The 26,808-nt window shown below is 56.5% G+C and overlaps 1 protein-coding gene across 14 annotated transcripts in view; it reads right to left on the bottom strand.

Moving 5' to 3' along the window:
- Positions 1–26,808, bottom strand: part of PCBP3 (poly(rC) binding protein 3) — a 246,681-nt gene that overhangs the window by 19,865 nt on the left and 200,008 nt on the right. For 10 of the 14 annotated variants that reach the window (XM_046002832.1, XM_046002831.1, XM_046002839.1 and 7 more), the window contains 7 exons: positions 9,738–9,892; positions 8,763–8,786; positions 7,933–7,965; positions 7,534–7,650; positions 6,785–6,916; positions 5,835–5,963; positions 2,474–2,617 (listed from right to left, as the gene is read on the bottom strand). In XM_046002832.1, coding sequence (XP_045858788.1) covers positions 2,474–2,617; positions 5,835–5,963; positions 6,785–6,916; positions 7,534–7,650; positions 7,933–7,965; positions 8,763–8,786; positions 9,738–9,892 — 734 coding nt within the window. The remainder of the gene's footprint in view (positions 1–2,473; positions 2,618–5,834; positions 5,964–6,784; positions 6,917–7,533; positions 7,651–7,932; positions 7,966–8,762; positions 8,787–9,737; positions 9,893–26,808) is intronic. The other 4 variants (XM_046002841.1, XM_046002844.1, XM_046002842.1 and 1 more) reach the window with 1 other exon arrangement.

Below are 26,808 nucleotides of genomic sequence, written 5' to 3'. Positions count from 1 at the left end.
GCTTCAACAGTCCACCAGCTAGGGTGCTCCCAGAAATGTCATGGCCAAAGACAAACGAACCACAAAGTGTCAAGGGAGAGCAAAGACCAAAGACTTGTTGTCAGGCCTCACGTGCTGTGACGTGGAACGTGCCACGCCCGCCCTGCGCAGAATTGCGAGGGACGTGGCTTCGGCCCCTGGCCATGTGGGTCCTCGTGCACATGCTGAGTGGACACGTAATGCCCACCTGTGTCTGCACCCAAAGAGGGAAACCCCAGGTCAGTCCGAGCGTCACTCCCGCGGACTCCGCACTGAGGGGTGGCATCCGAGTTTCCGCCCAACCACGGCTTTTGAATCTGCCGAGAGTTTTGGTCATAAACAACCCAACCTGGGAGCTGAAGGTCAGCCAAGCCCTGGACAGGGGCCATGGGTGGCAAGGCCCCAGTCTGGGTCGGGTCCGCCAACGGCGTTCCAGGAGAAGTAAAGGGATCTTATCAGATGCAGCAAGTGGCTAAGGGCCCTCCCCCCGGACTTCTGTCCACGGAGCGGCCAGGCCTCGCCTTTAAGGTCTGTGGAGATGCCACGGGGCGGGTGCCCAGGGGGTCACCATGTGTACCAGGCCCCGGAACACACGCTGCGCCCACCGGGCCAGGAAGGAAGATGGAGGTCAGGGCCTGCTCCCCGCACGGCCCTGCACGCCCGAGTTAACCGCACAGGCCACCCAGCTGTGCGGCTCCCCACTGCAGGCACTTCGGACTCATCTTTTCCTCCGAGGGAATTCTTAATTCTCCCAGAAGTGCATGGGCAGTTCGCCAGGCCCTCCGGACAGCGGTAACAGCCAGACGGAACTAACAGCCGGACGGACAGAGTTCCGTCTGGAGGAGATCTTCACCCTCTGTGAGCGGCCCGAGGTGCAGGCTGATGCTCCCTGGCGGGCCCACAGCAAGGGGTGTCTCCGGAGGTCAGTCGGGGAGGGGGCGCTGGCCACGACCCTCAGGCCTGGGCTCTGTGGGGGTCTGGGTTCCGAGGGCCCATGGCTGCACTGAATCTGTCACCCCCCATTGCTGAGCGTGTGCGGTGGCTCCTGTGTCCCCACATAAGCAGGAAGAGCCACTGGGGAGGCCAGACCATCCCCAGGGCACGGGGGCAGGTGCCTACAGCGAGGGGTGATGCGGAGGGCCGGGGCTCTGCTGGGCTTGACCCATGGGGTGTCCCGGGCTCCCGTGTGTGTCACTGTGCCTCCCTTTGGAATAGAGACCTGCGCTCCACCACATGGTGTCACCGCAGGTTTGTGCATGTGTCAGGGGAAAGGACTCAGGGCTCTGAACAATGCCCCCTGACTGCCTCTGGCCTTGCCTTCTGACCTGTGAAATGGGGGTGTGCCCACATCTTGAGGCTGCAGTAGGAGGGCACAGGGACACGAAGGGTCCAGACAAAGGGCAGGGCTGCTGGGAGACTGCAGGGCTGAGGAGGGCCGGGAAGGAGGCCCATGGCGGATGCTGGCAGAAGCCGGGCACGGCGGGCGGCGGCCTGCCCAGAACCACGCAGGCCCCGTGGGACTCTCCCGGTGGGAAGCGGCCCACACCTGTTCCTGGAATCGCAGGCCCCAGCCCTCATCTAAGTGTGCAGCCAGTCTGCGGGATCTGATAAGATTCCTTTAACACGGGGATAAACTTTTATTTGCTGCCTTGTTAATGACAAAGTCATGACCACTCTGGCCTGACCTGGGTCACCTCTGGGAATTATCCGTCTTCACTCTCCCTCGAACAAAGACACACGTCACCGCCAACTGGACACAGAGCTCCTCCAGGCACCACTAGCCGGCTGTCTTCCAGGGCCCTCTGGCCATGCTGTTGTGACCCCGGGGCGTGTGGCGGGGGGCGGGTCCTTGGGCAAAGTGGGTCCAGCTCCTCTCCTTGGTCCTCTCTAGGCCCGACTAGGGAACTGCTGGCCTCAGACACGAAGGTCTTGGCAACCCCGGGGTCCCAGGCCCCTTGCAGGCAGGGGACCGAGGAGGTCAGCAGCTCCGGCGACAACAGGTGTGCGAAGCAGGTGCTCCTGGGCCAGCCAGTGCGGGGCCCGCAGAGCTCGAGGCCATTGCTGTGACCGGGAAGGCTCTGCCCGCTGGGCACCTTTCCCTTCCCTTGCTCCCAGAAACTCCCCTCGGGAAGGTCAGGGACCCTGTTTGTGCAGCTCCAGATGCTTCAACGTGGAGCCCCGGGTCCCCCGTAATGCTCCCGGCCCCTCTACTCGGCTTCTTAAGGACGCTCAGGAGCTAGACTGGGGTGAGCGAAGCCTGCGCAGAACCGGGGTCCTTCGTGCCAGGCCAGGGAGAAGACGCTTCCCAGGCCCAGCGTCTGTGAGACGCCCGCCGAGGCTGTCTGTGTGCCCGACCCTGCCTCCGCCCCGCGACGGCCGCGGGCCAGGAGAGCTCTGCGTCCAGCGGGTGGGTGGGAGACGGCGCGTGACGGGGAGAAAACCTGAGTGCACTAACGGGCAGCGGCGGGGGCTGCAGTAAGAGGCTGAGGTTGGCAGTGGAGGCCGCGAGCGGGTCGGCTCTTACCTGACCACCTGCAAAAATGACAGGGGTGGAGGCGGGCTTTGGGCGGTAGGGGATGGTGGCACCTTTCGGTGGGGACTAGGAAAAGGGACAGGAGAGGGAGAGAGAGCATTAGAGCAGCTTTGCAGCGCCAGGACCTGACGATGGGGCCGCCTCCTTCCCGAGCCCACCCTCCCACCCCGCCGCGCCACCCGCCCCGCCCGGTCCCCCAGGCTGCAGCAGCTCCGGAGGGTGGGGACACCACACAGCAGGAGGGCCGCCGCTCTCCTCCAGGGAGCCACTGTCCTAAATACGTCCCCACGTGGCGCCCCCGTGTCAGCGCGCGCCGTCAGCTCCCGACAAGCGAGAACCGAGGACAAGACCCCGCCGGGGTGCAGATGGCAGGTGGCGACCTGCAGACCAGCCTGGCTGTTGCCCCTGAGGAAGTCTCCCTCCCTCTCCCCCAAGCTCAGGGTAAAGCCGGGCTCTATGGGTGGCTTGGCCTTGGGGGCCTCATGCCCAGTGCCCCACGGGCTTCGCGGGGCCAGGCCTTGATGCTCAGTGGGCATCGTCCCAGGACAGTTAGAAACATGTGATCTCACTATTAACAAAAGGAAACAACTTTTTTTAAAAAAGCTTAGAGTCCAAATTCAATATTTCATAGTCGGATGAGCTTTGCTATAATTTCCTCTGCTTATTCTGTGTCCTCAAGGATAGGATTTTTATCTGGGGTGAATGATATTCTCATGTCCCAGAAGTCTGCCGGATGGTGACAGAGTTGACCGAACTCCTTGGTCAGAGGCAGTCAGGGTCCTCCCGTGTCCGGCCAGTGGCAGTCGTCCCTGGGAGCAAAGGCCAGGTGCTGAGTCTGGGTCAGCAACAACCAGCCAGAGGCAGAGGGTGGGGCCAGGGCAGCCTGTCCCTGCTGGGGGTTCTGGAGACCGTGGCCCACCCAGCCTAGCCCACTCCCTGGGCTATTGGGTGTGACGACATAGTGTCCCCCTGAAAGACACAGAGCAATGTGGGCCGGCGCAGCACACTGGGCGGCAGTTTCAACTCTGCAGTCCACGCCGTGCTGCGTGATCGTGGGCACGCGGTGTGACCCCGACTACACTGTATGACCTCCAACACACGGTTTGACCTTGACATGCTGCCTGACTTTGAGTGTGCTGTGCGAGCTCGGTCACTCTGTTCGGTTCTGGCCATGCTGTACGACCTCAGGGGTGCCGTGTGACCGTGGCAGTCTGAAGATGGCCGTGCTGCAGGACCACGGGTGAGATGTGTGAGGACCCTGGGCGGGCTGGATGACCTTGGGACCCTGTGCGGCCTTGTTACAAAGCAGGAAGGGTTGCTGAGGGGCCTGTGAGTTGACCCTGGTCTGGGGTGACGCTGGGGTCCCAGGGTGGGCCGGTCTTCAGTGTTTCTGCTACTTACGACCGAATGCCTCCAGAACCGTCTGTGCGGCCACAGACGGGACTCGCTCATGGTGGCAGAACCCTGACTGACCTGAGCTCGAGGGAGTGGCATTCCCACCGCGCCAGCAGAGAACTCAGTCCAGGCGGGCCCCGTCCTAACCCTAACCCTCACGAGGTGCTGCCCTCTGGCCCCAGGGCCCGGGGCGCCCGCCACCCCAGCGCCATGAGCGCGTGATTCCGGCGCTCGCTGACGTCCTCCGACAGGAGGCGCCCGTGAGCACTGTGACCCGCTGCCCCTGGCGCACAGTGCGCAGTGCTGGGCGGGCTTCGCGGTCACACCCGTGCCCTCCACAGCCCCGTGGACGTGCCCGCACCCGAGCGCAGCCTCTCAGAGGCCATTTCGAGGCTGTGGGGCCACCCCAGCGCGAAGTCCGGAAGCCCCTCATCTTTGCCCCACTTGTCCAGCTGGTCTTCCCTTAAAAACGGGCCCAACTGTTCTGAGGTGCGGTGACGCGGCCTTCTGCGCCGAGGCAGCCGCTCCCCGGCCTCTGAGCTCCGCGGCCCCAGCTCGAGTGAAGCATCGCCTCGGCCCTGCGTCTGCCGTTCGCAGCCGCCGCGAGCGCTCGCTGCCAGTCGAGTCTCGCCTGAGCCCCGGCCGGCGCGCACCCGGGGCACCGGCACCGCAGCCCGCGGCCTCCGGCCTGTCTCTGCGGGCGCGTCGGGCCATGGACGCGGTGCCGACACCGCCCCCGGGGAGGAGACCTGAGACCACCGAGAGTCTGGTTCTGACCCTTGTTCGTGGACGCGGGAGGCTGCGTTCCTCCTGGAACCGTCGCGTGACCCTGCGCTGACCTGGCTGCTGCCGCTCAAGAGGCGGGTGTTTTCTCGCCACCTCGGCACCTCCCGGTGCAAGCGAGCGCAGGGCCCGCTCACCGCGTGCCCGATGGCGGCTGCGGGGTCCCAGCCGTGGGTGCGGGAAGGGAACACAGAGCAGCACGATGGTCACGTGGCCAGTGGCTGGGCCATCGGGACACCAGTACTGAGAGAAAGACTTCGACTCCACAAGATGAATTACTTGGGGAAGATTAACGCCAACATTGGAAGAGCTGGATGTGGGTCTGGAGAGCAAACGAAGGACCAAAGCGGGGGGAGCCCACGGACACCGGCCGAGGCAGGGCCTCCCTGGTGGCAGCCGCCGGAGCTTTGGTCACAGGCCCCGGGTCGTCTCTGCGGCTTAGAGACGGGCCCTGAGAGGCTTCAGCGAGTCAGCGGCACTTGGGCCACTAGTCATAGTTGGGATTTAAATCTCGGGGTTTTTCCCCAAAACAACTTCGAGAGGGGCTTCTGTCCTGCTCCGCTGTGTCCTCTCCACTTTTCCTTGGGTTTCACCATTTCATTTGTTCTTCTCTGTCTTTACGACTTGGGCATTTCCCTGGGCTTTTCCTCCTCTGTGCTGTGAGCGCAGGTGAGCGCAGCCTCCTGCCACCCTCCTCCGGCCCCGGGCAGCAGGTCCCACCCGCAACAGCGGCTGCGTGTCAGGCGCAGACTTGAGCCGAGGGTAAGGTGACCCTTTACTGAATGCCCACCCCCCCACTGCAGACTGACGACTCCGACTGTGTCCTGACACACCCCTTTCCCCGGCCCCCAGGCCGAGATGATCGACGTGCCCAAGACGGCAGGCACCGCACGCCCAGCACGGCTCTCACTCGGGTCGCTCCGAGCCTGGCTGCGGTCTCGGGTCACACTGCTGACCCCTGGCCCCCACGCGGCCCTGACTGTGTGAATTCTCAGGGCCCCAGCCCCGTGCCGCCGCCAACAGGAAGAAGCCTCGGCCTAAGCAGCCACGGCCGGTGCGGCACGAGGGGCAGGCTGGCGGCGAGCCCCGGATGCCCAGACTGTACCTCGAGCATGACCACACAGATCTGCCTGACGCACTGGATGATGGCGTCGGGGGTCCCCGAGATGGTCACTGCCCGCTCTGTGGAGTTGGGCAGCATGTCCCCGGCCACCTGGACCTGGGCACCTGTGGACTGCAGAAACAAGACATTGGAAGGGGAACGGCAGGGCAGGGGGCTGGTGGCGGCGGCCGGCGCTGCAGCAGCGCCCTGGGTGCTCAGGAGGATGTCGAGGGCACAGTGCACAGATGCCCACGCCAGGGGCACGATGCCCGCCTGCCAGCTCGGCCCTCTGTTCCTGCCCTGGGGGCCCAGGGCAGGGCTAGTGTGCCTAGTGTCCCTGGCACAGGGACAGTGACACTGGCCAGGAGGTGTCTGAACCCGCAAGGGGGTTTGCAGAGACGGAGACAGAAGCGGAGTCACTTTTTTCCAACAGGAACTTCCTCTCCCTGTGGAGCTGAGAGCACAGACACGGGTTCTAGAGGGGCCTAAGCTCTGTGGCTGTCTTCCCTTGACGGAATCATGACAGGGTGGCTGCCCCCCTTCTGGGAGGGGCAAGGACTCGGGCTTTCCTTGAATAAAGGAACGTGAACATAGAGTCTGCACCTGACCCAGCCCTGCTGGTCTGCTCGGGCCTGGCGGTCCTTGGAGGCACCTTTCTGGGGGCAGAGACTTCAGCCTCCATGGCCTAGAGCCACAGGACTGGGTGGCAAGGTGCTGCCTACCAGAGGCGGTCCTGCCCCCGTGCAAGGGCCCGGCCCCACTGCATGACGCCGCGAGTGGTCTGCGCACATTCCAGGGGCTCCCACAGCCCACCCTTTGCTGTTAGGTGGCTTCCCTTCTGTAAGCGCCACACTGGCAGGGCCCGCAGTGCCGGCCTCCCCGGGGCAGGCTGAGTTTCCCAGGGGTGGGCCTTACCCACCCAGTGGTGGGCGCCAGCAGCCAGAGAAGGTTACCTCCCTGATCTCCTTGATCTTGGAGCCGCCTTTGCCGATCAGGGACCCACACTGGCTGGCGGGGACCACCAGCCTCAGCGTCACCGGGGGCTTGCTGGTGGCAGGGCTGTTGCTCATAGAGTTAATGATGTCCTGGGGGGGGAGAGACACAGGGGTGGGCCTGCCATGTACACACCAGTGAGTGCCAGGCCAGGCTCGGCAAGAAAGCGTCTATCTGGATGTGCCCCGAAGACTGGTGGGCCCGGCTCCCTGCCCCCAGGAGCCCACGGTCAGTAGGGGTTGGGGGAGGACACTAGTGGGAACTCGGCCGCTCTGAACGCATCTCTAAGTAACTTCTGGCGACTTGAACGATATTGGAAACGTGGAAACTTTGATGTAAGTCGCTGACAGAGCAGAGACGCGGCCCAGACACATGAGCGCGTGCTGGCAGCAGAGTCCCCGGGGCCGGCCTGCAGCCGAGCTCGTGTGCCGGGGCAGGAGCCGTGGGGGGTGGCTGGGGCTCAAGCTCGGCCCCGGGCCCTGGACACGCGAGCACAGCAGCTGGCCTGTCGCCAAGTGGCCAGCAGCAAGGGGAGCCCCCGGGCAGTGGAGAGGCGACTGGGGAGAAGAGAAATCTTTACAGCCAAGCAGGGCATCCCTGTTGGGCCGGGCTGTGCCCATGTCCTGACACAGAGGACGTGGGGCTGGAGCACGGGAGGAAACTGTGTCTTCCCCTCCCCCAGCACACACGGTCTGGGGGCGCATCTTACCTCCTCAAACTTGTAGGCAATCATGGCAAAGGCCTTGAAGATGGCGTCCGTGGGGCCTGTGATGGTCACGATTCTTTCTGGGCAGTTTCCCTCAGAGATGTTGATCCTGGCGCCACTCTGGAAGGAGGCGAGCATGGCCAGGCCAGGGTCAGAGTCACCGCAGTACTGGGCTGGGTTCTCCACAGTACACGGTGAGGCCTCTGCCCCGTGCCTTCCTCCAGGGTGTGGAGAGCCGCCACACTGTGCCCCCCGCAACGTCCCGAAACAGAGGCCCGGACGCAGTGGGTACAGCTCAGAGGGAAGGGGCCGCCACCGCTGGGAGGTGATCACGGGCAGGGCATGACTCCTGGCCTCCCGCCTCCCACCTGCCCACAAACGGGATGCCACTGGGCCCCTCACCTCTTCACGCATCTTCTTCACAGTTTCTCCTTTCTGGAATAAAGATTCAGACAACAGGGTGAGGCGTCACTCCGGACTTCGCCAGAGGCAGGCAGGGGCTATGGCGTGGCACACAGGGGTTGGGAGCACGGCCTCACGCGCTCGGTGCCTGAGGCCAGCGAGCAGCAGCGCTCAAAGTGGGGGGGAGGAGAGCCTGGTTCACTGTGGCTCCCTGGGCCCCCACCGCCAGCTGGTGAGTGTCCTTCAGAGGAGGTAGCTGGCTGCTGGCCCGCTCGGCTCCTGTCTGCGGTGGTTCTCATATCCCTCATCTTCATCACGGGCAAAGCAGGGCCAGGCCGGGGGCAGAGAGGGGACACCCCGAGGTTCTCGTGGAAAGACCTGGACATGGAGTATGGAGGCGCCCCCTGGACGCCAGGGGACTGGAGATGGTGGGCCGCCAGCCATGGGTAGGTGGTGCCCATCCCAGCCTCTGCCACAGCTCTTGACTCCCGAGACTCCCAGTTCCGAGCTCGCTTTCCCCACGGAGCGCTTCTTTTATTTTGGAAGGGAGCTAGGAGAGACTCACCACCACCCACTGGTCAGAGGGGACACTGCTCTGGAGAATGCCAGGGAGTCACGCTCACTGGGCCCTCGCACTGGGGAAGAAGGACAGGCCATAGGGCCGCAGGGGGGGGGGGTGGGGCTGCCCTTGTGACCAGCAGGGGCCTTGCTGGGGTGGGGCCACGGGGTTCCACCGGAATCCTTGGTGCACCCCACTGTGTGGCCTGCCACCCCGCCCACGCCTGGTGGCCCTGTCACCTCCTCGGAGACCTGAGCAGAGGCAGAGTTACCTTCCCGATGATGCTTCCAACTTCCTGTGGGAAGAGAATCACAGAAAGATGATGTCATAGAGCAGAAGGAGAGACGGCCTGCGACAGATACCAGGAGACCCGTCTGTGTTGGCAGCAAGGACGGGGGTCAGGACCGTCAGGAGGAAGCACAGTCAGGCCACCCGTGCAAAGGTCCTGAGTCTGGGGGCTCCGGGTGCCTGTCTGACCCCGCTTCCCAGGCCCTGCCTCTGACAGAGCGTCGAAATGAGCACTAACGGGATGAGCGTCATCGGAACAAGAGTTCCACAGAGTCCGCAGAGTCCACAGAGACATGCGGGAGTGGGCAGATGGCTGAATGCTGAGGTCTGGCGACAAGGCGTTCTCCGCAGTGTCCGCAGGCCCCAGCAGCACGAACAGCAGGAGAAGAGCAGCTCTGGGTGAGGGACCAAGGGCTCCATAACGGAGGCCCTGAAATCTGGGCCCCTGATGGGGAGCTCCTGTGACCTTCCCCCCCGACAGGGAGGAAACAGCAGAAAAGCCGCCTCGAGGAAGGGCAGGGACTCTCAGGGTAAAATGCAAGGAAAGAGTAGCGGGTCCGTCCAGGCTGAAGACCACCCGAGATGCATCTAGCATGTGGAGGGCTGACCGCCCCCCTCCCCCCCCCGACCAGCACGTGTGTCCTGTGGTGAAGGGCAGAAGGGCAGGCTGAGACGACAGGTGACCTGAAAGGGGCCTGAGGCGAGGGGCTGGGACAAACTGGTGTCGGTGTTCGGACATGCACGGGGCACGGTGCCCTTGTCTGTAGGACACACACGCGCAGGGGCTTGGTGGCGGGGCGGCAGGCGGCAATCAGTCTCGAGGTTCCCGGAGAAATGTCATTTGCAGCGGGCTGCTATGCCAGCTCGAGACCACGCGGTTTACAAAGCAGACGCTGGCGGTGGGCACGCCCCCCCTTGCTTCCCCACTGGTCTGACACAGTGGCCGCGGGCTCCGTACCTTTCCATGCATTAGCAGACGGATGGTCAGGGTCACGTTCAGGCCACCTTCCGACACCTTCGACTCCATTCTTCTCCCAAAGTGCGGCTGGGGGTAGTGGCTTAAGGTGCCGAGGGCGCCGTGAGGAAGGACAGACGGAGCCCAGATGGCGTCACCTGGAAAGGGAAGGCAGAGCTGCTCAGTGAGAGCACTGTCAACACCAACACAGGGCAGGGCCGTCTTGGCCTGCAAGGACCTTCGGCCACTGGGGTGTGGGGAGGCGTGCGGAAGTCTGGAAGAGGGTGCTGCCTTCACTCCTGCTACTGGTGAGGCACCAAGGCTCAGGGAGGGCAGCCCAGTCAGCAAGAAGGCGTAGCCCTGGGACATGCCCTGGTGTGACCTACTGGGGCTTGGGGCATGTGGCAGTGGGACGCTGGGTTTGGGAAAACCCGGCAGGGACTGACTAATCGTGTGGGCCCAAGCACGTCATTCCAACACTCTGGTCTCAGCTTCTACCTCTGTGCCGGGGGAAACCGGAGAGGGAAAGGGCTCAAGGGAGTTGTGGGCTCCTGGCACGTGGCTAGAGCGTCTGTTCCGCTCTCATTAGTTCGTGTTAGTCCTGTGCTTTCCCACCCTCTGGCTATGGCTGCTTTCACCCTTAAAAACCCGGGACACTATAGGTATTGGTGCTGTCTGCGTGTTTAGAGTTAAGATCCCCTGATGACCTCATTTCTAGAGCGGATCTAGTACCTACTAACTCACCTGCCGAATCGCTGAGCGCCCCCTTTATAAAGTCTCTCCGGAAGATGCCCTGCACACCCGCACCACCGGTCTACGTTTACCGCACAGTTCCTGTGGACACGGGGTCCGGCACTCAGCCCACCCAACAAAACTAAGGCTTCCCTTTATGATTTACAGGCCAAGCTCGATGACAGACAGTAGACCCGCCAGACCCATGGGAAGTGACTGTATTGTCACTGACTATACCCCTTCTGGGGAAGGTGCAGGTTCTCCTCCAGGCTCGATCCCGAGGGACAGGTCCCCCACCACAGTGTACAGGGTGGCCCCCAAGGTCAGGTGGGACCAGGGCTCAGGGTGAGGAGAGGGGAGTGGGGAGGACCAGGAGAGGCTCAGAACCGACGAGAGGGGTCCGGATGGAGAGGTCTGTAAGACCAGAGTCTCAGAGCGGCCCCAATGTGGGAGGCCCCGTGGGGGTACCAGACCTGACTGCAGGCCTGAGAAGGCATGTTTCACTCTGCAGGCAACATGGGTCAGGGCTGGGCTGTTGGGTGGCCATCCTGGGAGCGCCCGCGGTCAGGGCAGCAAATGGGAGCTGGAGAACCACCTGCCGGGCGCGTGGGAATGTCTCAGGGTGCAGGAAAGCTCCTGGGTGCCAGGGTCCACAGGGTCAGAGAGGAGCGGGAACGGGGGGGGGATGGGACACGGGGCCTGAGTGACCCCCATGGGAGCAGGGAGTGGCCGGTCCTGGAGGGGGTGGGTAGGCCATGGGGCAGTGGTCACAGGGTCTGACAGCAGGGTGGTGCCGGAGGGACAGGGAGGGAAGGAGGCCTGGCTGGGGGAGATTCCCGATGACCTGGGGCCTGGGGGTTCCCAAGGGGGGAGACCAGGTGGATCCCATGGAACAAAGAGTGCCACAGGCCTCCTGTAACTGCACACAGTGGCCCTGGGGCACAGCTGAAAGGGAGGTGGGCTGCCTGGGCCATGAGAGGAGGAGGAACCCCAGCTCTGCCGGCACGCGCCGCGCACGAACCGCACTTGGTCTAAGTCCCTCGGCCACAGTGAAACCTGCGTGTGCCCCTGCCCGGGGGTCTGGCTGCCAGCCCTTCGACGTGACCTGTAAAGACGGGAGCTCCGTCCACACACACGAGAGAACACAAGTTAAAAATGCAAGATTCTGTTTTGACCTTCTAGGTTTTGGGGGGCAAAACTATATCTTTTTTCTCATCAAAATATTCCTGCTGACAAATATGGTTCAAGGAGAATCCAGACATGAAGCCCAGGGACAGCACATTTTCACTCTGCTGCTGGTGGACGGCGCACACAGATGACAGCTGCGGACGCGATTCTGCACCAACAGACACGCACGTGACAACGTACCCCATGGACCGTCAATGACTCAGACTAGTCCTCGTTATGGATCAGACGATGTTTCTGAAGAGCCAGGATTCCGACAGGAAGCCCTAAGACCTGGCAAAGGCAAGTTTTCAAAACCACCCTTGCATATCACCGCCGTCTGTCTCCACCCACCAGCATGGGAGCCACTGGCCACCCGCGGCTCTTCCTACTGGAAGGAAGACACTCGCCAGCCGCGCCGAGACTCGAACAAGCAGCCCCATGCGGCTGGTGGCTGAGCGGGGACGAGCACAGCAGACAGCCCTGGTGCTGGGCGCCGTCCTGTGGGACGATGCGGGCCGTGTGGCCACGCCAGCAGGTCTGGCCGGAAGAGGGCCCTCTGGACTGGAAGCCAGGGCAGGAGAGGAGACATCGGAACACAAGGGATCGGCGTGGCACGGAGCTCACGGCGCTCCCTCCTGCACAGACACCCCGCGGCAAGTGTCACGGCCAGCGGAGTGGACTGGGCGCTGGGCACTCTGGGATGCCAGGCCTCCTGTTTAATTAGAAACATCTCCTCCTGTGGGGGCAGCAGGGCCCTGCGGCCGCGGTTACATAAATGTTTCCAGCCACAGCGGAGAAAGTGGGTCAGTGAGTGCCGGGGAGCTTCAGGGTCCAGGCTGTCGGCCGCCATCCGTCACACAGGCCAGCGAGCTGCCACGGAGGCCTGCCTTCATCACGCGGGTGAGGGTGAGCAGCACAGTGCCCTCTGTAGACTGCTGGGGACGAGGAGTGGCCCTGCGTGGTGGTGAAGGTCGCCTGCGACTCAGTGCCCTTGACCATGAAGAACCTACCCCATGCCAGCCACCGAGGGGCACCGGGCTAGTGGCCCCCCAGGAGCACGATCTCAGGTGCATGTGGTCCGTCCTGTCAGCCCTGCTGGGCTCTGGGACAGGCGTTCATCGGGGGCGGCCCCCAAGGGCACCGGGGCTCACTCCCACCTTGGAGCCACCCCTGCAGCAGAGCCCAGCGGCAGCACTTGGGGTCACATGCGCCGAAAACCAAGCTGATGGGAAACGGTCAGAAAAAATCTCTGTGACTCCCTGCTCCCCACACCTGCTGCTCCAGAAGGACCCACCTTCTGTTCTGCGAAGCGCTGGGAACTGCACACATTTGTAACTCGCCCAGTGGGAGAGGAGACACGGGCACGGTCCCCTGCAGGGCCTGAGGCAGCCCGCGTGTGGCCCTGCGCCAACACCGTCCACGAACGTGCCTCAGCTGGAATGCAGCCTGCACCCGACTGTCGCAGCCGACGCAGCCAGCCACGAGCAACCACAGCACTTCCGACTCCGTCGGCCCTCCCGGCCGCCTGTCCGTCCGTCCATCTCTGCAACCCTGCCTTCCAGCTTCAGGCCCAGACCCGGGGGTGCAGAGGCTCCCCTCTGTGGCCCCCAGCGCCTTCGTTAGCAAACCCCAATTCACAGATGGAGAGTTAATTAGTTCTTCTCTAGTTTCTTCTTTTGTTCTATAAAACTCTCGACATATGGCTTTATTGCATCCCACTAATTCTGATTATCTGTCCTCCTTTTGACTCACTTCAAAACACCATCAAATTTCTCTTTGGTCTCTCTTGGTTCATGGGATACTGTGTAGTGTGTAGCGTGTTACTGAATTTTCGGACGCTTGGAGAGTTTCTGGATCTCTTTCTCCTGCTGATTCTCTGATGGTTAGAGCGCGTAGCTGGTGACACCTCAGGGGCGTCCCATATCCGGAGGCGCGCCTGCGGGCCGGACTGCGGTCGGTCCTGGTAAGCGTGTGCTCCGTGTTGGGGCAGAGCCTCTCACAGCCCGGACGGTCCCAGCGGCGGTCCTCTGCGGTCCCGCCGGGTCCCCGGGGCGCCGGGAGGGCCTGCGGCCTGTGCTGCAAGGTCAGCACCCAACCACCGCGCTGTTGCCTCCGGCCGAGGGACCAACGGACTCCGTCACCGTGAGACAGGCCTCACGGCTGGCTGCGGCCTCAGCTCGTGACCCGGCTTTCTTCCGACTGGTGTTGGTGTGGCACGTCCCTTCCGTCTTTTACCTCGAACCTGTCTTTATATTTCAAGTGAGTTTCCTGTAGGCAGGACCTGGCTGAACCTCGTTCACCATCTCTGCCCTTTAACTGGGCCGTCCGACCTTTGACGGCGACTGCGGACACAGTGGAGCTGGGTCTGTCGTTCCACTGCTTGTTTCTTACTTTACCGTCTGTCCTTCCGTCCCCCATTTCTGTCGCTTTCTCCTCTGCCGCCTTTTGCACGAACCGCACAGCTTTTAGGATTTCACTTCACCTCCTCCATTGCTTATCAGTTAAGACGCTCGTTTCGTAATCTTGGGGCTGCTCTGCACACCCTGAACCCGTCGCTGTACGGTGTGAGTGATCTGACACTTAGCGCGGTGGGGAGCACCTGACATGGGCGCTAACTGGGCCTCTGTTTCCCCTCTTGGCCTCTGCGCCGTGGCGCACTTTCCTTCTCCTGAGTTAGGAACCAACAGTCTTACTTCTGACGTAAACAGTCATCTTCTAGAGGGATGTAGCTGACAAGAAAACACGTCTTTCTGCTCACCCACGTGGCGCTCACCCGCCGCGTGCAGGCAGCGTCCCGACTGCTCTCTGATTCCTTCTACCTGAAGAGCTTCCCGGAATATTGTCTGCACTACAAGTCTGCTGGCCATGGAGGCTGTTTCCGTGGGTCTGACAGGTCTGCTCACCTCAGCGATGAGCGAGTCTCACCTGGCACAGAGCTCCAGATCAGCAGGGCTCTCTTTGGGTCCCCGAGAGACGTGTCCCCTGACCTCCTGCCTCTGCTGCTGCCCTCTGACCTCTTGCTGCTGCCTTCTGGCCTCCTGCCTCTGCTGCTGCCCCCGACCCCTCACCTGCGCTGTGGGCAGGGGGAAGCCTGCCACGTTCTCACTGTCTGTAACTCGTCCAGCACGAGTAACGGACTCTCTCTGTCACGGCTTTGAACCACTTGCGCGGCCTGTGCTTTGTTGCAGTTTCCTCAGGACGTTTGTGCTCATTGAGCTTCTTGGATTTGTGGCCTTAGAGTTTTCACTGAATTTGGAAAATCGTGGCCATTGTTTTTCAAACACACATTTTACCCTGCTCCTCCCCCACTCCCAGGGCCCCCAAACCAGGTCTGTTCGCTGCCTGAGGTTGAGCCGAGCTCACCGAGGCTCGTTCGCATACTTCTGCCTCTTGTCTTCTCATCTGATGGGTTCCGTTTCCGTCCTGACGTTTAAAACCTTCCGCTCTGCGACTCCTGAGCTCTGGTTAATCCCACCCGATGCACTTTTCACCCGAGACTCGCATTTTCACTCTAGAAACTCCGTCTGGGTCTTGGTCATGTCTTCCATGTCCCCATTGAAGAAACCTGACCCTTCGCTTCCTGAACGCGCGGTTCACAGTTCTGATACTGATTTCGAGGTCTGAACCCCACAGGGGCACCGTCGTCACTTCCAAGTCTAGGCCCAGGAGGTGCCAGCGAGCAGGGGGAGCACAGGCCCCCGCTGACTCCGGCAAGACTTTCTCTCTGCAGCTCCTACCGCGGACGCTCCTGGGCCTCAGTCAGACCTGGCCGCCTGGGACATGGATGCACAGCCTCCCAAGAGCCCGCGGACAGAGCCCCTCTTCTGGCCCGGCTGCTCCCTCTGTCCTGTGTGGGGGCACAGGGCTGGGGTGCGAGGCCCTGCGCGGTTCAGCTGGGTCCGTAAGGCGACAGTCCAGGTCTGAACCGCCCCCTGCCGCATGGTGTCCCAGCGCATGGGAGACAGGGCTCCATCTCTGGCTGAGACAGGGCTCCATCTCCGGCTGCTCGGCGCGGCTCGGCTGCTGGCAGTCGCAGGTCGTCCGGGGGTGCGGCAGGATGCCGGAGACCAGCAGTAAGGGAAGGTGCAGGGTGAGGCCGGGCTGTGGGAACAAGAACGGGAAGGGGAGGCCTTGATGCGCAGAGGAAGCCTGAGAACGAGGCCACTGCAAAGGTTCCTGACATACGTCTTGAGTCTCCTGCCACCAGGCAGGGACAGACAGTTGCCACCCACAACGTCCTGAGGAAGGACTCTGGCTGTCCTGGTGTGGGTCACGGGTTGAGGTCTGAGGGGCCAGGTCCCGTGGCCAGACTCTGCGCGGGACCTGCTGCTCTGCGTGGAGCATTGCCAGGGCAAGTGGGCGCCGCAGCTGGAGCTGGCCTTCCTCCCAGGCAGGGCTTCAGCAGCCTTCCTATGTGCATTTGCTTGTCCACGTACCCCACTCTTCACAGGTCCTTGCCCCCAGTGCCAGGCTGGAGGGGACGGAGGCGAGCACGGGGAGGTGTAATCCTCCACGTCTGAGCCAGGTCTGCAGGGGCTCACCTGCTCTCCCCTCACGAGGCCGAGCGGCACGTACGGCGTGTGTCTGCAGCCGTGCTCCGAGCACCGCCCCACGCGCTCTGGGGCAGCCTGGCCCCCGGACTGCTCTCGGTTGTGAGGCCAGTGGCAGAGTGCCAGGTCTCTCGGTACCAACACAGGGTCTGGGCTGGGGAGGGGGAAAGAAGGCCAGGGGCGCTGGGAGTTCAGCGGGAGGGGCTGCCGTGACACCGGGTGAGCAGATGGGGTCCCTACTGGGACTACTGGGCAGGTCCGTGCTGACAATCAGGTTTCCTGCGGCTCAGGTCCCGCGAAGCCAGTCTGCAGCTGGAGGGGCCCTCTGAGTTGAGCTTCTGGGAAGCCAGACGCTCAGATCCCCACATTCATATCTGGGCCACATCTTTGCAGGGAGGCATCAGAAGGAGGAGGAGGGGACAGTCCTTACAATGCCTAAATACATGCCAGCTCTGTGTCACTGACTTCTCGCTAGTCGAAGGAAACACATGCTGGTGTCTGTCCGGCAGCCCCAGGCAGCCCAGGGGGGCTTGCCCTGGACAAGTGGCCTCTCTGCCCTCAGCCACCTTCAGGGCTTCTGAGCTTCCCTGCCAGCTCTCTCCCCATCTCCAAAGATGCAGCAGACCCAGGAAGGAACATTCAGGAAGCAGACATGCCAGAGGCAGTTGCGATGCACACATGATAACCATCACGGGCAGATTCTGTGCACACACAGACGATGCAATCTTTCGAGTTTACTTTAATTCCAGAATGGCTTCGAGAAGTCAGCTTCCATGGGGGATCTACACAGACAGCAGAGACGGCACCCAGGAGGGCTGGCGGACAGGTGACATGACACAGGACGCCAGAGGCCCAGTCAGCACGCGGGGATGCTGCTGCTGAGCAAGTATTTGTGGTGGAAAGCTGCCCAAGAATGCTCGCCGCGGGCCCCTGGAGACCAGCTCTGCGCAGCCGCGTAGCTGCCCGCTGTTGTCCGCGTGGACTATGCTGGAAGCCAGCAGCTGCATGGGCATTGCTGATGAGCGTGGCCGGCAGGATGGCCTCCCCATGTGGGGACCTCTGGCCTGATGGCCCCCAGAGCCCTCCTCTGGTTGGACCTATCCTCGGTGGTTGGCATCTGTTGATGCCTTGACTTCCCCTTTCAACTGGGAGGTGTGGGTACCACGTGGCCCCACTTTATAGATGGAAGGACTGACGCTTTATGCTGTAAAAGAGGTGCCCAAGGGCCTGCGGGAAGCGGGGCCCAGCCAGCCCGCCCCAGCGTCTGTGCTCTGAACTGTGGCGTCTGACGGAGCAGCAGGACTTCTGTGCCGGCAAGACGGAGCAGGGGCGCCTCCCCGGGAGACATGGAGACCTCCAGATATCGCACTCAAAGCAAACACAGCAAGATGCTGAAATGCTGAGAGGACCAGGCAGACTAGCACACCGGTGGTCCATGGGGTGACGTGGTGGAGAAACGTCCCTGCACTTAGAAGAGAAAAACAGTTTGATGACAGGGGACTTCCTTAGAAGCCTCAGTCCAGACGGAAGTGCAGCAACAGCTTTAAGTGGTTCAAAGGAAAGAAATGTCAACCTGGAACCACCTGCCCTGTGAAAATGTCCCTCAGGAATGAAGGAGAAATTGAGATATTGTAAGAGGAAGGAAAACGAAGCGTTAGTTGTCCACAGAGTGACTCCACAAGAGCGGCTCTAAAGGAGGTTCTCCACGTGGAAATGAAATGACACAGAAGGAACCTTGAAATACCAAGAAGGAAGAAAGAACACAGCGAACAAAAACATTAATATATACAACAGGCTTTCATTCTCCTCTTGGGTTTTCTAAATTATGTTTAATGGTTGAAGTAAAAATTATAGTACTGCCTGATGTGATTCTAACAGTGTGCTGAGGAAATATTTATAAAAATTACATTATGCATGGGGGAGGGTAAGGAATCATAAAGGGAGTTAAAGTCTCTAACTTTAAAGTAGAGACTTTAACTCCCTTTATGATTCCTTACCCTCCCCCATGCATTTCTCTCACACTGGTAAAATGTCAACACTAGTTGAATTCATAAATTGTATATATAATATGTGTAGTAATATGTAAGAGGCTACACCGAGAGGTATACTCAAAAACACTATCAATAAACCAAAATAGAATTTTTTTTTAAAGATTTTATTTATTTATTTGACAGACAGAGATCTCAAGTTGGCAGAAAAGCAGGCAGACAGAGAGGAGGAAGCAGGCTCCCTGCTGAGCAGAGAGCCCCATGAGGGGCTCAATCCCAGGACCCCAGGAACATGACCTGAGCCGAAGGCAGAGGCGTAACCCACTGAGCCACCCAGGTGCCCCCCCCAAAATAGAATTCTAAAAAAATATTCAGTAACCTACTGGAAGGCAGGAAGAACACAAAAAACAGAACAAACAGGAAAAAAATAAAATGGCAAATTTAAGCCCTAACAGCCCAATAATTATACTAAATGCAAATAGTCTAAATTCACCAATTAATAAGCAGACAATGGCAGAGTAGATTAAGAAACGTGACTCAACCGCATGCTGTCTACAAGAAACTCACTTCCAATAGGACAATATAAGTATATTGAAAAAAAATCATGGAAAAAATGTATCATGCAACTATTAACCAAAAGAAATCAGGAGTGGTTATATTAATATCAGATAATAAGAAGTATTGGTGAGGATGTGGAGAAAAAGGAACCCTTGTGCACTGCTGGTGGGAATGCAAGCTGGGGCAGGCACTGTGGAAAACAGTATGGAGGTTCCTCAAAAATTAAAAATAGAAATATCCTATGATCCAATAATTCCTCTTCTAGGTATTTATCCGAAGAAAATGAAAACACCAATCCAAAGACATACATGCACCCCCAGCATTCACGGCAGCACTGTTTACAATAACCAAGAGGTAGATGCAGCGTAAGCGTCCCCCAATGGGTAAATGGACCAAAAAATGCAGTATACATACACCATGGGCTATTACTCAGCAATAAGAAAGAATGAAAGCTTGTCAACCGTGACAATATAGATGTACCTTCAGAGTATTGTGTTAAGTGAAATAAATCAGACAAAAACAAATGTTGTATGATTTCACATATATGTGGAATCTAAAAAACAAAACAAATAAAACGATACAGAAATAAACTCATACATACAGGAAACAAACTGTTGGTTACCAGAGAGGGGAGAGGTTGGTGGGGGGACCAAAGCAGGTAAAGGGGATTAAGAGGTACCTTCTTCCAGTTATAAAATGAGTAAGTCATGGGGATGCAAAGTATAGCATAGGGACTGCGCTCAGCGGTATGTAATAACAGCATGGTGACAGCAATTAGAGGTATCATGGGGATAATCTTGTAATATACAAAAATATTAAGTCTAATAAAATTAAACCCATTAATTAAATATTAAAGCTATTACATATACCTGAATCTAATAGGATATTGTATATAAATTATACTCCAATTAAAAAATAGACTTCAAAGCATTGAAAATTATCAGATACAGATAGGGACATTGTATAATGATAAGAGGATCAACTGATGAGGAAACAATTTAGGATTGTTTAGGAAACAATCCTAAATGTGCAAGAATCAAACACCAGGTCTGTGAAATCTGTGAAGCAAAAACCAATAGAACTGAAAGGAAAAATACACATATCCACAATTATGTTGAAGATTTCAATACTGTATCTCAACAACTGAAAAAAGCAGGCATAAAACCAGCAGGGATATGGAAGAACTCACACCACATCAATCAATAGGACCTAGCCAACAGTTATCTAATGTTACATCTGGCAACAGAAGAATACACGTTCTTTTCAAGCACCCAGAGAATATATGCTAACACCCATCTCCTCCACCATCAAACAAACCTCAATGTTTAAAATAATCAAAATCATACAGCATGTTCTCTGATCACAACCGAATCAAACTAGAAATTAGTAACAGAAAGATAACAGGAAAATCTCCAAGCACTTGGAAACTAAAACAACACACATCCAAATAATCCTTGGGAAAATGAGGAAATCTCCAGGCTTATTAAAAAAAAAAAAATACATTGACCTGAATGAAAATAAAAATAAAAATACAACATACCAAAAACTGAAGCAATGCCTATGGGAAAGTATAGCACAAAATACATACACCAGAAAAAAGAAAGTCCCAAATCAGTAATCTAAGTTCTAATTTTAAGACTTTAGAAAAAGAAGAACAAAATAAATACAAGCAAACAGAAGGAAGGAAATAAGAACAATCACTGAAATTAGCAACAGAGGGGCGCCTGGGTGGCTCAGTCAGTTATGGAGCCCCATACAGGCCTCCATGCTGGGCGTGGAGCCTGCTGAAGATTCTCTCCTCTCCTTCTGCCCCTACTCCCCATCTCTAAAAATACATAAATGAATGAATGAATAAATAAATAAATAAAATGGAATTAGAAACAGAAAAACTAGAGAAAATCAATAAGATCAAGAGCCGATTCCTTGAAAAGATCCATAAAATTGACAAGGTAATACAAAGACTGACAAAGAAAAAAGGTCAGACAAAATTTTAATGTGAGGAACGACACGGCACTATCACAAAGAGCCTTGCAGCTCAAAGGGGTGAGGAATTCTAAGAACAGCTCTACACAAATGAACTGACATAGACAAACTGACCTATTTCTGCAAAAAACAAATTACTCCAACTCATCCAATATGAAATAGATAATTTGAATAGCCCTATATTAGTATTATGGAAACTCATAATTTTAAAACTCAAAAAAGAAAAAAATCTCCAGACCCAGATGGTTTCACTGGAGAATTCTACCAACAGTTTTAAGAAGAATTAACATCAATTCCACATACTCTCCTTCAGAAAATAGAAGAAAAAAAGAAACACTTTGTAATTCATTTTATGAAGCTAGTATTACCTTAAAACAAAAATCAAAGTGTACAAAAGAAAAAAAAATGTGCCCCTAAGAATATAGGTGTAAAAATCCTTTAAAAATGTTAGTAAATAGAATTTAGCAAAATATAAGAATTATAAGCTATGACTATTCTTCTAGTGATGCAAGGCTGGTTTACTCTTTGAAAATCAATTAATGTAAGCAATTACATCAACAGACTAAGGAAGAATGTTGCATGATCATGTCAATGCATGCAGAACAACATTTGACAAAAGTCAACACCCATTCATGATAAAAACTCTCAAGGATAAAGTAGGAATAGAAGGGAACTTCCTCAACTTGACAAAGAGCTTTACAACCCCCCCCCCAACATCTAACATCACACTCAGGGTTGAACCCTCTTCCCCCTGAAGATAAGGAACAAGACAAGGACATCTCCTCTCACCATTGTGATTCAATGTGATGTTGGAGCTCTAGCCAGTACGACATGGCAGGAAAGAGATAATAGGTACACTGATGAAAAGGGAAGAAACCAAATTGTTCCTACTTGCAGATGACATGAAATACTTAGGTATAAACCTAACAAAACATGTATAGGACTTACATGATAAAACCACAAAGTGTTTATGAAAGAAATCAGAGATCTAAATAAATGGGGAGATATACCATGTTCATGAACTGTGATTTATCACGGTAAAAAGATGTCAACTCTCTCCAAGTTGATACACAGTTTTAACATAATTCCTATCAAAATCTAGCAATAAAGTCATGGAAATAGATAACATTATTGCAAAATTTCTATGAAAAAGCAGAGGAACTAGAAAAGCTAAAACAAATTCGACAAAGAAAGAAAAAGTCAAAGGAATCAGCCTCCCCAATTTTAAGACTCACTACACAGCTGCTGTAATCAAGACTGTGTGGTACTGGCAGAGGGAGAGACACACAGATCAATGGAACAGAACAGAAAACCCAGAAATAGACCCACACAAATATGCCCAAATGATTTTTGACAAAGACGTGAATGCTGTTCAATGCAGGAAAGATGACTTTTTCAACAAATGGTGCTAGGGCAATTGGATGTCCATGGGCCAAGATATAAATTTGACTTAAACTTCCTATCTTATATAAAAATTAACTCAAAATGGATTACCAACTTACATAAAATGTAAAACTATAAAATTTCTAGGGGAAAAAAGGAAATAAATTCTAAAGATCCAGGGCAAGGCAGAATTCTTGGATTGATACTAAAAGCACATTGTTCAAAAGGAAAAACTGATAAATGTTTTAGGAGTAAAAAACCTTGCTTTGCAAAAAATCATGTTTAGAGGATGAAAAGATAAGCCACAGACTGCCAGAAAGTATTTACAAAACACATTTCTGACAAAGAGCTAATTTCTAAAACATACAAATAATGATCACACTCCACAGTATAAAACTGAACAATCCAATTAGAAAATGGGCAACAAATATGGTTACTACACCAAAGGAGATACATATATATATATATGTAGACGGCAAACGAGCGGGTGAGACGGTGCCGGACGCCACCACCCCTCAGGGAGACGCGCCTCGGGCCACAGGCGGCACCAGCACACAGCCCTGAGAGCGGCTACGAGGGAAAACCGCGGCCACCCCGCACGCGGGCGAGGATGCGGGGACGCGGGCCACACTCGGCTGGCGGGAACCTAGCAGGTGCAGGCACCCCGGAGAACAGTCTCGCGGTGTCTTAAAAACAAAATGTGCGCATTCATTTAGAGAAATGAAAATCTACGCCCTCAGAACAACCTGTGTGTGACTTTCACAGCAGCGTTCTCTGTTCTAACTGCCCCAAACTAGAAGCACCTTCAACCAGCGACCAACACCCTGGCGCTGGGGAAACTGAGGAAAGGGGGCATGGAATCCCTCTGTGTTACTCCTGACACCTGCTCGTGAATCAAGTTACCGCACATACAGAATCTAATGGAAAGAACAAAAAAGCAGCTGCTTTGACCTGAGATTGTACCAGGCAGCTCTCAATTCACAGAAGAGAAAGCGAGCCGGTATTTCCTCAGATAATTCCAACAAAAGACTCTTCCAATGCCGCGAGGAGATCGGAGTCACACCAGGAATCAGACAGCAACAACTCACCGGCTCCTTCGGGCGGCAAGGACTTCCACCGAGTCCCTGGCTTCGATGCTGAGTCAGAGCAGCCCCTCATTCCTTCACCACGTCCCCGCTCACACCGCTCACACCCTCACCCACACACCCACTCACACCCGCTCACACCCTCACCGACACACCCACTCTCACACTAACCCACACACCTGCTCACTCTAACAACACATCCATCCCCACACTCACACCCACACACCCACCACTCACGGACACACGCTCACCTCCTCACTCTCACCTAGACACTCACTCACCCTCACACACGTACCCATTGTGCACACCTGCTCTCACACTCGCACACACGCGGCCGTTCCCTGGTGCCCGCCTCACCAGCCTGGGTGGTCCCGGGCAAGCAGGCGATACGGCAGACACACCTCTCGAGAGCCTCAAGTATCAACTTGGCCTTGGCTGTCCTGGGAGACGGGGCCTGGCCAGGGGGTGTCGTGCGCCATCACCGTTCCACATAGCTCAGGGACCCTGGGTGTGGATGGCACGTTTGGGGGCACAGGGAAGGTACCCATGACTCTGAGAACGGCACACGGTCTGCATCTCTTTGCCCCGGTCTGTGGCGGTGATACAACTGTCCCCCCAGATATCACAAAAAGTAAAAAGGACCCCCAGCCCTCCCCATAACGGTGGAGCCCAAGGCCTCCCGTGCAGGGCGAAGACACTGGTCCTGGACACTGAGCAGAGGACACGGCCTCCTGACGGTCACGCTGTGGTCACCAGCTGGCCGCTTTCACTGGGATATGTGGAGGGTATGTCTCCCCACACATCGCCGAGGGCGTTTCCGGTCAGTCCTCTGCCTGCACCCAGTCTCTCCTGGGCTCTGTCTTCCCCGACCGCCCGGGGCCTGTCACACGGAGCCCCCAGTCCCTAGCACCATCCCAGGCCTCCGAGAGGGCAGCATGAATTCAGCAGCTACTCAAAGTTCGGGTGAACATGAACACTGAGCCCTGAGCCCTGGGCCCAGGTCCGTCTCCATGGTCCCATAGGACATTCTGAAACCAGAATTCCATGATTTCCAAGCTTGGACACTCACGAAACATCCAAGATTCACTTTCCATTCCTCACAGGCCCTCCCCTCTTCACTCATTCACGTGGTCACCGAGGGCCTGCTGTGGGCCAGATGGTGAAGGGCGTGGGGGATGCCTGGGGACCCGTCCCCTGTCTGTCCCCTCAGCCCGGGCTCTGCCCGATCTGTAAGCCTGCAGCTCCCGCTGGAGGGTGGAGGGGACGCTCGGAAACGAACAGGTCTTGTTAAGGCTAATGAAAGGACGCAGAGAAGCCCCACGGAGGAGCCCACCCTGGGAGACAAAACGAACAAGTGCACCCCCCCCTTCCGAGTTCCTGGAGCTCGGGGCCGCTCCTGCCCTTCTCCGGGGTCAGCCCGCCTGGAAGCTTCGCTCCGTTTTCAGCTCCACTAGTTTCTGGTCTCTTTTGATTGTTTCTTCCCTCCTGCTTGCTTTTTCTCATTCTCGTTCTTTTCTTCTAGTTTCTGAAGGTGGGACCTTACTGTCTGGAGATCTTCCTCACATGGGCAGTCCAGGCTACAGATCTCTCCGGAGGTCCTCACCTACTTGTATCCGACGAGTTCTGATAAATACAAATATTTCTTTCTGTTCGAGATATTTTGCAACTTCCCTGGGTACTCCCTTACCGACCGGCACATTATTGAGAGGTGTGTGTGTTGATTTTTAAGTATTTGGAAAAATTCTAGTTACCTTTGGTTACTGATTTCTAGTTTATTTCTGCTCTGCTCAGAAAATACAGGATTTCAGTTGTTTTAAATTTGTTAGTCTTTTATGTTTTAACACAGAATATGGTCCACTTGCAAACGTCCTGTGTGCACATGGAGATGTGTGGCCTCCGGCTGCGGGGCAGGGGGCATCCCCTCCGGGTCACTGAGACCCGGCTGACTGGGCCAGCCCGTTGTCTCTGCCCACGCTGATGTGTCCTCTGCACCCCGCCATGCCTGACAGGGTGGACTCGGAGTCTCCAAGTCTCACTACAGGTCTGTCCTCTGCGTCTTTCCATTCTGTCAGTTTTTGTTTCGAGTCCTGGAGGGCCTGTTACCCAGCACACACACATTTGGGACTGATGGGCCACTGGGTGAATCGGTCATTGTGCACTGACATGATGCCCTCCTTACCCCTGGTGATGCTCCTTGTCCTGAGCCCACTTGGCCTACAGTACTATAGCCTCTCCAGCTGCCTTCTGATTAGTGTGACACGACCTCTGTCCTTTGACTTTCAACCTACCGCCGGGGCAGTTCGTGTCCGTCGACCGCACATAGGTTCCCCTGCTCCTTTAGTACATTCTGATCATCTCTCACTTTGATTTGATCTGTTTGCACAGTCTTTTTGCAGACTGAGTAACCGTCAATCTAACGTAGGCACGTGTGCGTGCGGTTCTGAAGTGATCTTGGATCCATGATGGTCGCAAAAACAGCACCGAGAGTTTCTGTGCGTCCTTCCCTCACTTCCACTCGCTACCACTGCAGTGCGTTACCGCAACAGCCACCCTGGGAAGGTGCTGTGAACCATACGCAGCTGTGTGTGTGTGTGGGGGGGCAGACGCACACACGTGCGCAGGCCTGTGAGACCTTCCCCCACGCTGGGTTTCTCTGACCCCTTCCAAAGCAGGACCGCCAGAGACCCTTGGTGCTCTCCCACCCCCAGGCAGCCACCACCATTTTGTCATTCCAAGAGCTCTGTACGCATCAGCCCAGACAGCCCAGCCAGGCCCCTCGCCAAGGACATCTGCACTGCTTCTGGGTTTTGTCGATCACAGATCAGGCAGCTGGAACCACAGTGTGCGCGCGTCTGTGTGGCCGTCCGGAAGTGTGACCGCTGGATGGCGTGTACAGTGTCTGTTGACCCCGATATGAAATGGACTGGCCGTTGGCCCCTGCCCGCCGGCAGACAGCCCAGCTGCCCTGTGTTCTCGCCTGAACCTGGGCCGGGGGGCGTTTTCACTTGAGCCGCTTTCACAGGCAGTCGTGGTACCTCATTGGGGTTTCGTCTGCTTCCCCTCGGAGCGTCACACGCGCACTTCCCATCCACTCACCCGTTGGGAAACGTGCCCGCGTCCTCTGTCATTTTGCGTCCGGACAGCTCGCTTTGTTGCCGCGAGTCTGAGCGCTCCCTGTACAGTGGGGATTCGCACACTTTGCTGGACCGCGATTTACACAGTCTCCTCTGAGCTCCTGATCTGTCTTCTCGCATCTCGACAGAGTCATTCACAAAGCAAATGGCTTTCACTGTGACAAAGGTCAATTGTTGAATTTTATCTTTCACGGATGTGACTCTTTCTCCCATATTTTCTCCTAAAGAGTAGTTGCACGTTTTGCATTCAGATATCTGCCATTTTGAGCTAAAGGCTGCGTAAGCTATGATGTTTAAGTCAAGGGGTTTTTCTTTTGTTTGTTTTGGGTTCATTTTAGTGTTTACATATACACATCCAATAGTTTCAATGCCATTTCTTGAAAAGACTACCTACCCTTTGTGTACTAAGCTGCTTTACTATCATTGCCCACACCCATGCGGGTACACCCTGGTCCTTGGTGAGTTCCATCTATCTATGTGCCTAGCTACCCAAC

The sequence above is a fragment of the Meles meles genome, chromosome 4, assembly GCF_922984935.1.
Source record: "Meles meles chromosome 4, mMelMel3.1 paternal haplotype, whole genome shotgun sequence".
Classification (NCBI taxonomy): Eukaryota; Metazoa; Chordata; class Mammalia; order Carnivora; family Mustelidae; genus Meles; species Meles meles.
This window is presented reverse-complemented; position numbering and strand designations above follow the sequence as displayed.